This window comes from Arachis ipaensis, chromosome B01 (genome assembly GCF_000816755.2).
Source record: "Arachis ipaensis cultivar K30076 chromosome B01, Araip1.1, whole genome shotgun sequence".
NCBI lineage: Eukaryota > Viridiplantae > Streptophyta > Magnoliopsida > Fabales > Fabaceae > Arachis > Arachis ipaensis.
In genome coordinates, this window is record NC_029785.2 from 135,579,044 (window position 1) to 135,590,798 (window position 11,755).

The 11,755-nt window shown below is 38.5% G+C and overlaps 3 protein-coding genes across 4 annotated transcripts; all 3 read left to right on the top strand.

The window, feature by feature from the left end:
- Positions 25 to 2,424, top strand: LOC107641778 (RING-H2 finger protein ATL13). The gene is made up of 2 exons (XM_016345240.2): positions 25 to 1,763; positions 1,806 to 2,424. Exon 1 carries the CDS (start codon positions 195 to 197, stop codon positions 1,746 to 1,748), a length of 1,554 nt encoding a protein of 517 aa, XP_016200726.1. The 5' UTR covers positions 25 to 194; the 3' UTR covers positions 1,749 to 1,763; positions 1,806 to 2,424.
- On the top strand, positions 3,537 to 6,657 carry LOC107641791 (RING-H2 finger protein ATL56). 2 transcript variants are annotated; one of them, XM_016345248.2, is made up of 2 exons: positions 3,537 to 4,276; positions 6,301 to 6,657. In XM_016345248.2, exon 1 carries the CDS (start codon positions 3,745 to 3,747, stop codon positions 4,270 to 4,272), a length of 528 nt encoding a protein of 175 aa, XP_016200734.1. In that variant the 5' UTR covers positions 3,537 to 3,744; the 3' UTR covers positions 4,273 to 4,276; positions 6,301 to 6,657. The 2 variants fall into 2 exon arrangements, with proteins under 2 accessions (XP_016200734.1, XP_016200741.1); XM_016345255.2 differs by having other exon boundaries at positions 6,308 to 6,657.
- LOC107620409 lies at positions 7,412 to 8,893 on the top strand. Its single transcript, XM_016322576.2, has one exon. It carries the CDS (start codon positions 7,808 to 7,810, stop codon positions 8,696 to 8,698), a length of 891 nt encoding a protein of 296 aa, XP_016178062.1. The 5' UTR covers positions 7,412 to 7,807; the 3' UTR covers positions 8,699 to 8,893.

The window sequence follows — 11,755 nt, forward strand, 5'->3', positions numbered from 1 at the left end:
CATCAGCATCAACAAGAAAAGCCAGTTCTATAACCTTATATGGTGCCTTGCTCCTTATGCCACTTTTTGGAACCAAAATAAAACACCACATGAGGTTCTTCACTTTCTCTTCCACCGCTATCTGATATGATACTGCTTCCACTTGGAAAAAAGTTTCAAGCTTTGGTGATTTCTCTCTGACCCAAAAAACAAACATGGCTAAAGGAGACAGCTTTGTGTCTCCATCACAAGAACCATCTTTTTTTCTTCCTCACCCAAACCCACCACCACCACCACCACCACGTTCCCTTCCAACTCCCTCTGTTATTCGATCTGACAGTTTCAGCTTCAACGATAAGGCCTTGAAGGTTAGTCCAAGCATACTCCTCATCATCATCATCCTGGCCATTGTTTTCTTCGTTTCTGGTTTGCTTCACCTACTTATTAGGTTCCTATGGAGGCCTCAGAGTAGAGACCCTGATGATTTTGACAATGGCACTGCGCTTCAAGGCCAATTGCAGCAACTCTTCCATCTCCATGATGCTGGTGTTGATCAGTCCTTCATAGACACGCTCCCTGTGTTCCACTACAAAGCCATCATAGGCTTGAAGAACCCTTTTGATTGTGCCGTTTGTTTGTGTGAGTTTGAACCAGAAGACAAGCTTAGATTGTTGCCCAAATGTAGCCATGCTTTTCACATGGAGTGCATTGACACATGGCTTTTGTCTCATTCTACTTGTCCTCTCTGTAGAGCTAGCTTGCTCCCTGATTTCTCTGCTAACAACACCAGCAACACGTGTTCCCCCATTGTTCTTGTCCTCGAATCCGGGAGTGAGAGTTCTAGGGAGATTATTGCTCCCGAAAGAGATAGTACTGCTGCTGCAGCTGTTGCAAGAACAAGCTCTGTCATAACATCGAATTCCTGTGAATTTGGATCATCAACAAGGATTGATTTTCAAAACAAATCAGGTGAGTTGACTTCTTCGGGTGACAGCAACAAAGTTCTTAATATTGATGCAAATGGTGTGGAGAAAGTGGTGACTGTGAAGCTGGGCAAGTTTAGGAATGTTGATGGTGGTGGTGGAGAAGGAAGCAGTAGCAGCAACAACAATGTGGATGGAAGGAGGTGCTTCTCAATGGGGTCATTTGCTTATGTTATGGATGAGAGTTCTTCACTACAGGTACCAATAAGAACCCCAATGAAGAAGAAACAGTCAAATAGTAAAAAGAAGAGTTCTTTGCCTTTGACACCAGGGCACAGGCCAGCAATGTCAGAATATGACTCTGAGTCCAGAAGGGATTTCAGATTTGCATGCTTTGATGCCTCTAAAATTGAGGATTTTGGTGGTGCTGAAAGTAGTAACACTAATTGTAATGGGGCTGCAATTGGAAGGAGCAGAATAGAGAGCTTCTCTATATCAAAGATTTGGCTGAGAGGGAAGAAGGAGGAGAAGCAAAATGCAGCTGGAGATTCGTCCAGAAGAGCTGTTTCATTCCGGTTTCCTACGCCACAGAAGAACGCTGTTGGTTCTTCAGAAGAGATGAAGGCTAATAAGAATGTGAAATTTGATACAAGTAGTACTATTTCAGAGATGGATATTGCTAAATGGGAGAATGGAGGAAGTGAATATGGGTTTGATGAAGAAAGCCAAAGCTGCAATAGTATTGATTCTCAAGCTAGAGCTCCTTCATTTGCTAGAAGGACTTTGCTTTGGCTCACTGGAAGACAGAACAAGGTTGTTCACTCTTCTTCTGATTCCAGCATCTAGTTTTTTGTATTTGATTTTAATCTTTTTTTTCTTGGGGGAGTGGGGGAGGGGAACAATTTTACAATTGTGGAATCTAGATTTTGTTAAAGTAGAACATTGGTGGTGGAAGGATGCAAGAGAAATTGAAGGTTAAAAAAAGAAAAGAAAAGAAACAAACCAAGAAAAAGTGTAATGAGTTGTTAGATCTGAATATAGTATTTCTGCATAAAGTTTCTTGCTGTACCATTGAACAAACAACATAAGGTGGTGAAGGGGGGGAGGAAAACAATTTTAAGTCCCATTCTTTACATAGATTAATTTCATTGTTGAAGGGTCACATAATTCTTCAAACATTTGTAGATTTCCTTTGGTTGTTGTCTTTGTAATTTAAGAAATAAACTCAAACTTAGAAACATGCCTTTTTGGACGAATTGTGGTGTTAGGACAGAGAACCATTTTCAATGAAAAGTCAAACATTGAAGTGCCACTTAACATGAATTTTGTGCATGGTGCCAACTGTTATTGAATTTAGTCTTAGTAGTAATAAGTACTAATAAGTATGAGTAGTAGCGGTAAAAGTAAAAAGAGTGTGTTGATGTATATGCAAGTTGGGAGATGAGAAAATGTGAAGTTGAAGAAAGCGATAAATGAATGTATCCCTTTTTATCTGTAATGAATGCAATATGAGTTATGATGATAATAATAGTGGTAAATGGTTGTAAATGTGAATTCAAATTCAAATTGAAAGCTAGAGGGGAGTGGTGGATGCATGCATTTAAGAGAGGAAGGCATAGTCATTACTCAAAGGGTTCACTGTTTAATAACTTCACGGGAACGGTTGGATGCCGCTATCTCTTCTCTAATTTTATGCACCTAACTCATCTACCTCTCTCTTTAATACTATTGACACGTATGGACACCATAATTTTTTTTGCTCCCAAATTTCCATCTATTATCATAATCTAAACTAATTCGCTTCTATTGGTGCATGTGATTGATCAACCTTGGTCTTATTATACAAAGGGGTATTTATGTTGATCGTACTATTCATGTGCGGCAGCGTTATTTGCAGTAAGAAGGGGGGATGGCGCCATTAAAATTGAGTTGGACCAGCCATTCCCATGTCTCACAAGTCACATCAAATGCTTCTGTTGGACATATAATAAATAACATTGTACTTACTCGATTATTTTCATGGGTAATATTAGTGCCACTAACAGGCATCGGATTTATTTTTGGATGGTTGAGAGATTAAAAATACGGTTCCGCTATGTTACCAACACAATATCTGTCAACTTCTGCTAACTCTTATTTATAATTGTGTTTCATGAAAATGTGTTCGCGGATGTGTCTAATAAAATGTCTTTTTTATAGCTGTGTTTAATAAAAATGTCTTTATAGATATATTTTCTGGATGTGTCTCTTTATATATGTATTTAAAATATATTAATTATTAGACACATCCACGAACACACTTCCATGAAACAATTATAAATAAGAGTTGGCAGAAGTTGGCAGATAGAATGTTGGTACCCTATACTTTTCCTTAAAAATAATGTGAGAAGAGACAAAATATAATGTAAGAATTGACCAATGCAATCTCTATTGTTATATTATAAATATAAATTAGTATAAAAATGTTATATAATTATATGGAGCTTCAATAATTATTAAATAAAAACTAAGAGATTAAAAACCTATTGGACTGAATAATAAAATACACAAACATTCTAAAAGCATTATTTTTTTGGTTATGTGGGCCGAAGCCCATTTCCGTTATAAGAAAAAAAATTCAAAAAAAAGTTTGACCGACGTATTAACAGGAAGAATAAGAGAAACAGGAGGGAGAGCAGGAAGAAGCGTAACCAATGTGCTACCGCAGCTTGATTTAGAATTTTAGAATAGAATACAGTTTCTCGTCTCCTTTGTTTTCTCCCTTATCTCTGACTCTGTTTTCTCTCTACATTCATTCATTCATCTTCTCTTTCGCTTCTCTTCCCCCATTGAAACATCAACCATGCCTCCTCAGCGTGATTCCCTACCCAAACCCAACCCTAATATCTTATCCTTCTTCCTCAAGCCAATCATCATGCTCCTCCTTACCACCCTATTCTTCCTCTTCCTTGGCTTCGCCGCTTTCATCCTCCTTCACCTCTTCCTCATCGGCGGCGCCCTCCACCGCCTCCGCTCCCGCCCCTACTCCTCCTCCTCCTCCCTCCACCCCTCCCCTTCCGACACCCTCTCCCCGCACCACCTCAGCAAGCTCCCCCACTTCCGCGTCTCTAGAGGATCCCCATACCCCGCTCCCGATTCCCGCTGCGTCGTCTGCCTCGACGGCTTCCGCAACGGCCAGTGGTGCAGGAACCTCGCCGGTTGCGGCCACGTCTTTCATCGGAGGTGCGTCGACACGTGGCTCGTCAAGGTTGCCGCTTGCCCCACATGCCGGACACCTGTTCGATTAAATGCCGCGGTAAAAAGAGACGATCACGGTCGCCAATTAGGGACCTGTGCTACAGCTGACTCCAACGCGCTTCCCACTTCATAGTTTTGTAAGTTTTCCTTTTCTTTTTATTTTTCTCCTCCCTCCTTTTGGGAACTATGTAAGGTTAACTTAGCCTTTTTTTTTTAATATATATTTTTCTTTTTCCCTCATGTATATTGTACAGTATTCGTATATGAATTCCGGCGGTGTTATCTTTTACGCGTCTTGTGAAATTGGCAAATTGATTTTCTTCTTAATATGATAAAAACAACCCCGAACCTGTGATTTTGCAGCATGTGTTGTGCAAGTCTCGTGTTTTCTCGTTCAATACTTGGACTATTCTCCGTATTTTTCCATATGATCTGTTGGGAGTGGTTGTTAAGAGGGTTGACACCAAAACCAATATACGAGGAATACCAAACTTGCAAATAAACTTTATGTAGAGATAGCTACTACATTTGCTGTTGCCCTTACTCTAATTGCTTGATCATTCTTGCTTTAAACCTGCAAAGACGGAGATTCTAACTTGCAAGGGAATTATATTTGAACTGTGATATTTCAGGAGTTGGTTATACTGAATTCAGTTGTCAAATCTTGGAAGAATTGATAGTTGTAGTATACCGGGGTTTTTGGTGGTATATTCTTAGCTTCCTCAAGTGATTAATTTGTTGTGTTCTTTCTCCCTTGTTAGCATAAGACATAACTAGAGCAATAGAAATAAGATGCAATGAATTAATTCATTGAAAATCTGTCTTCCCGCTGAAATTCAACCGAGTCAAGTCGAGTATCCTGTTTTCCTTTCGTAGAGTTTGTCAATCCAATCAAGAATGTTGTAACCTTAATGTTTGCATTCTCCTAGGCTGCATTTGGTTAGTGTCTTTGAGACACAGACACATACATAAATACACAAAGATATGACATAAAGATACACAATTTTCATAATGTGCTTGGTAATAATGTACAAGACACATGTATAAACCAGATGTCAATTTTACCATCTGTGACTTATGCATTGGTAATTTCAAAAATAATTAGGGATAAAAAGGTCAAATTTTGTGTCCTATGCATTGTATCTCCGTGTCTCAGCTTTAAAGAGGAACACTAAATACATGTATTTTGTGTGTATCTGTGTGCCACTGTGTCCATCCAAATCTCTGTCTCAACAAACAAACGGTAGACGTGCACCACCGTATCTAACAATTAGTGTCCATATCTCAACAAACAAACACAGCCCAATGGTTCTTGTTCTCCATACTCACTGCTGCACAATGTCTATAAAGTTTTGCCTGGTGTTATGCGCATTAACCGCTCTGTTGCTTCTTATCTGCTACTAATTTGATACTTGATTGTATGAGTCATGGACGGGTATTGATGGATGCCCACTTGAGTTTTGTTGATGAGAGGTTTCTATCATTTGGCCACTAAAAGTCACAAGTCGGAATGGAATCACCTAATGAAACTCCGTTGGTTAGATTTTATTTTATTTTTTTTGGGGGAGTGGATGAGGCATGTGATGGGTTCATGATTATGGCAACAATGGCAAATCTTATCATCATAGGGAAAACACAACCGAGGATCATGCAACGATATCGAGTATGGGCCTTGTATTACTCCTCTGGCGGAATTGAAGGTGGCAGGTGCATATCGAGTAATTAATTGGCATGAAAAGGTGGTTCGCGAGTGTCTTCCTGCATCATTATCTTTTAAGGCAGTAACGGATCAGTCTAAATATTTCCAAATAAAGAATATGTGAATTCATTTTTCTCTTGATTGATTTAGATCTGTTTGGTCGAACATAGATGGCCAATTTACACTGCAGCAATTAAGGATTCTGGGAAGTTTCATTTGTATTTGTAAATATTTTGCGGCAGAAAACTGAGTATTTATATGTCATAATTGAAATGTTTCAGTTATTTTATTGAAGGAGGAACACGATACTACATTGAGCATCGGTTATATGTTTAACTGAAACTCTTCAATTGTTTATATTTTGATTAGTGTTAGGAAGTTAAATTTCATGAATTTATAATATATTTCTCTCGAAAATACTAACTAATATTAATTAATTAATGATTAATACGGGGCAAATAGGGTGCAGGGTGCTACTTCAAGTAAGAGTGTCGTCTCTGATTTGGCAGCTTTGTAAACATGGGATTAAATTAAGATGGATCTACCGAGTCTTAACAGCCAAGTTGTTAACAGTGAAGATGTACCCTCGAAAAAATCCCACAGAATATTCCTGATTTATGGATGTGCTTGACTCCACAGGGGCATGTAACGGATATCTTTATTATCCCCTTTAAATTGTACAGCTGCTAATTTACTTTTTGGCCCTCGGATTCCTTGTGTATTAGTGTATTTGGGCATTCATCTCTACACGGGATGAGTAGCACCTTCCTATCTATTGCATATGATTTCATCAAAGGTATTTGACGTCGTTGGATCTTATTATTGTTATTATTATACGTAATACGTCATTAAATTAAAGTCGCCGCATTCCTTATTGTAAGTTATCTTCGCTCATAAATATAAAGGTTGTACTTGATTGTCGTTATTTTTATTTGGGTGATGTATGACTACAAGTCATTATCTAAACTTGCATCTGGTGACAATTCGCGACTTATGGTTGACTAGCATCCAGAGAAGTGTCATTTACTCATTTTTTTGTGACTGAAATAAATTAAACAAAGAAAAACAAAAGAAACAAAACAAGGAATTGCTTAAATAGAGAGACAGTCCCGTTTAAGACTACTCTTAAACTCCTTCCAAGGTGAAAGAAGCTCCACATGCGAAAGTTATAACTTCATCGCCATCTTTGCCATAGTATATGTCACCGTGTTTGCATCTCTCATAATCAAACGAAAGTCAACACGCCAATTCCAATGCATGATATCTCTTATTTTGAGCACCAATGGATCAATAAACCCAAAACCATCTTGAGTAACAAGATTAAATGCTTCCACACAATCCGTCTCACAAATAACATCTCGTTGACCCACATCCCAAGCTAAGAGATATCCTCTCCAAATAGCAAACAATTCTCCTTGAAGAATACTATTACTCTCAATCATTCCCAAACACCCCCTTTGCCAGCTCCCATTACAATCTCTAATAACACAAGCAAAACCAACACTATCACCCGAACCAAAATAACTAGCATCACAATTAATCTTAAAAGTACCAATGGATGGGGGATTCCAAAAACCATTTAGAGTAGAGGGAAGGGACATACGTTGTAATTCAAAAATATTTCTAAGCTCCTTTTCTGAAGTTAATGCCAGACAAATGACTTTTTTCGAAGGCCAAATTTCATGGAGATTAAAGATGTCGTTATTCCTTGCTCGCCATATTCACCAAAGTCCCGAAAAGAACTTGAACGGGTTACTCATTTACCTACCAAGAAACATTCGGTGGTAAAAAGAAGCGAGTTAAGAAAACATGTCAGTCTTTGGCACCTAGACTTCTCAACGAATAAATAAATTTCGAAAAACGCAGCTCCAAATCCCATCTATGGCGCATTAAAATAGTAGAAAGCAAAAAGGAAAAAGAGAGAAAAGGAAACGAATCTAATCTGAGGCGATCTAAGTGAGTGAGAGGCATGAGAGCGGAGTGGGTGTTGTGTCCATTGAAGATGGTGTGGGAATCAATAAAGACAATAGGGTGCAACAAAGTGGTGTTCGCAACCATAATGGCAGCGACCAGCGTCCCTCTGTCGGCACTGACGCTGTACGAAGCAAGGACAACACACGACCTCGCCGCCCACATCCACCGCCTGGAGTCACTGGGGCGCCACGTGCACACCCGCTTAGAGGCACGCCACGTCTTCGAGGAGTCCCGCCAAAACGCTCTCTCTCTCCTCCGCCTCAAGCTCCTCTTCTCCTTCCCCTCCTACCTCCTCTCCCTCTTCGCCTCCCTCTTCGCCGTCCACTCCTCCCTCCTCCCCTCCCCCACCCTCCGCTCTGCCGCCATCGCCTCCTTCCACTCCTTCCACCGGCCCCTCCTCACCTCCATCGTCGTCTACGCCCTCCTCTTCCTCTTCTCCCCCTTCCCTCACTTTCTCGCCGCCCTCGTCGCCCCCTCCCCTGCCCTATCGTTCATCGTGCCGGCCATGGCCTCGTTCCTGCAGATTTACCTGATGGCGGTGCTGAGCCTGGGGCTGGTGGTGTCCGTGGCAGAGGAGAGATTTGGATGGGACGCGATTCGGATTGGGCACGGCATCATGGCGGGGAGGAGGCTGTGCGCGTGGTTGCTGTCGGGGATGTTCGTGGCGGTTTCGGGGCTGATCCGGTGGAAGGTGGACGCGGTGGCGGCGGAGGGTGAAACGGGGATTAAGGAAAAAGCGATAGTGATAGTTTCGTACGCATTTGTGGTGATTTGGAGTTATGCGATCATGACGGCGTTTTACTCTCACTGTAGAAAACGCCACCCAATTAAGGAATCCTTACCTGATCATAATCCTGATCAACATCTCCAACTTGTTTCCCTTTGATTCTCTTCATCTCATGTAATTTTGGTTCTTATTATTTGTATATCTAAGCATATGTATTAGGCCAAGTCTCTCGTGGCCAAGATATTGATGCTATTCTTTGACTATCCAATATAATGTTGACATGTGGAATGGTAGTATGAAATAATTAGTGTTGCGTTTAAGAGAAGAAAGTGTCTTAACGATGTAAAGTATAATAAAAGAGTCAATTAAGGAGCCAATAAAATATTTGTACAATGTATATAATAGATTATATGAGTTAAAAAATAAACATTACTAATACTATTCAAAATAACTATTTGGGTACTAAGGATAATAAAAATTTCATCCCAAAAGTTTAAGCTAATTTTGGAGTTCACCAAAGATTTAACACTTGACCTTTCGGATCTAGAGCTCTAATACCATGTCATGATACTACTCATTCCAAAAGTTTCAACTGATGAGAAAAGATAACACTAATGGTTATATCTCTAATACTGAATTGAACATCGCTAAACTTTTATTATACACATTGTACAAATATTCCATTAGTTTCATATACTTTTTCATAATAAAAAAGTTTTTTTTTGTTTAGTGTATGTTTATTTATGGATATTAATAATACAGGAGGAGTGTGAGTGTAATTTGATAGTATAGGTACCATTGGAAAGATGGTGTTGTCGTAACCCGTCGAAGATGACAAAGGAAGGCTGGGAACTATGGTTTCTCGACAAACAAGAATGATACTACTAGTAATGTACAAATGAATCATCCACAACCGATTCTTTCCCCAACATTGATATCTCCAACCGGTGGAGCCATCGCCAATAAGTAGTAGCAACGATGCCGCCAACGTTTCAACGGCGCAACTTTGGACCAAAGAGAGGCGCCTAGCAGCATTTTCCTCTCATCTGAGCTCCATTGCACAAATCGCCGTTGAAGTTGAAGAAGGAGACTGTTCTGCTATAGGTTCTCCAATCACCACTGCTGGTGGGGGAGGTTTTGCTCCTGCCAACGAAAGTCATTGCCACCCCACTCCAATTCTAAGAATTGAAGAGCTATACCCTGCGACCAAATCTCCATCTCCTTGTCTTCAAGCTAACGCCCAGCCGAGGATACTGTGAAACCACCGCCAGCGAGAGCTTGAAACAAAATATTGGGGGTCAAAAATTTAACATAAAAATTTAATAATAATATTTATATTAAAATAAAATTTATAAATATAATTATTCTTTAATTTTATTACTAATAAAATAAAAAATAAATAATTCTACAAATAAAAAATATAAAATAAATTATAATGATATTCTTTGTGTCTTTAGTAATTTAAAATCTTTAATAATTCAATCAGTTCAGTTCAAATCTAACATATTTTAAATGTTTAAAACTAAAAATTATTGTTGTAACTAATAAAAACAAGAGATAAAAATTGAATCTGAATATTTTACGTCATAGTAAAATATTTAAGTCAATTAAATTATTTTTTTATTTTTTAAAAAAATATTACTAATTTTTTATAAAAAAATTTGGAAGTCATGACCCCTCTCTCAATTAAACTCAGCCCCTGATTTTATCAATATCTCTTTGTGCTTGTCTTGCCCAACAGATTAATTTGTATCATAGATACAATTCTTCAGGCGATGCAACAACTATGGCGTGGGTTCAGCAAATCGGGTTGTACTCGGTTCTCTTCTCTTGGTGTGGGCCAGGTCACCCAGCTAATGGCATGCCCAAAAAATAAAATACTCACATAAACAATTACTATTTTAATTATTACATTTACCGTCCCTTTAGTCAAAAGCTTTTCTACATGCAAGTTAACCTATCATATGTCTCTTTTTTATTGGTCCAAAGTTTATAGCCACTATAGCCACATTAAAAACAAAGCCACAGAGACAGCACCTATGTATTATTATTCTAATTATTCTTTTGTTGTTGTATAGACACTTTAAGCAGCGAAAACTATCATCATTATGACACCCTGTCTAACTGTGTGTGCGTGTGTGTGTTTGCAAAGCGGCAAAGCTTATTCGTTTGTTAAGTTTATGGGAACTGTTTGACTCTAATTAAAAGTGAGAATGAAGCAACAAGTGGAGTGACTAGTGAGTGATAGCAAAAGCAAACAAAGGATGGGGGTGGACCCTGACGTTTTTCTAAATTAAATAATGGAGGGCCTACGATTCACCACTTTGCTAAATTAAATAACTGATTCAGCTTCAGCCTTCAGCCTTCATGGGAGGGACTAGCCGACTAAGCTCTCCGTTCATCAAATATTACTATAATACCCTTCCTTTTTTTGCTTGATGAATTAACAAAATGTTTTTGGATTCATAGGCTTTCTTGGTCACGGTCATCATGCCATTTTTTTCCCTTCAAATTACTTCAAACATTTTTTATTTTGGCCTACAAATTACTTCAAACCTTTTTTTGGACTTAAGTTACTTCAAACTTGATTGAATATTCTTCTTCCACAAACTTTTTCTCTGTGAAAATTCTCAGGCCATTAGACCCAATCCGGCCTAAGAAATTCTTTTGGAGTGAGGCCCGTTATAACCAAAATCTTATGGCCCATATTTGTAAGGACTCTGTAACACCGAAAACAACAAATAAGGACTCTCAACCCCAAAAAAAAAAACAAGGACTCCTGACGGTAAGGCTTGGAGGCTTGGTTGAGTGGCATATCATATGCCTTCCAAATAACCACATCCGAATTCAAATTTCACAGGAAAAAAAAAATGAATCCATGTAGTGTATATGAGTGTGTGATGTATAGATAATGTTTAAAGTTGGAAGATGTTCAATTCAACTGATAAAAAAAAAAAAAGATTGCATTTGTATTTTGAGACTGAAAATGAATGGGACTGGAGGATTCGAGTTGGGTATTGTGTTTAGTGATAGAATTAAAATTTCAGTTCCAACATATAAAATTTTAGTCCTTTTTAATATTTCCACAAAATGGACTCATGATTGAATATTTTAGAAATAGAGATCAAAATTTTAATAACACTTCTTTTTGAAAATATTTTTATTTAACTTTTAAAATTTTTAATTGATCTTATAGTCTTTATATTTATTTTAAAT

Coding starts and splice junctions, on each gene's coding strand:
- LOC107641778 (XM_016345240.2), top strand. CDS start 195: ATGGCTAAAGGAGACAGCTTTGTGTCTCCATCACAAGAACCATCTTTT.
- LOC107620409 (XM_016322576.2), top strand. CDS start 7,808: ATGAGAGCGGAGTGGGTGTTGTGTCCATTGAAGATGGTGTGGGAATCA.
- LOC107641791 (XM_016345248.2), top strand. CDS start 3,745: ATGCCTCCTCAGCGTGATTCCCTACCCAAACCCAACCCTAATATCTTA.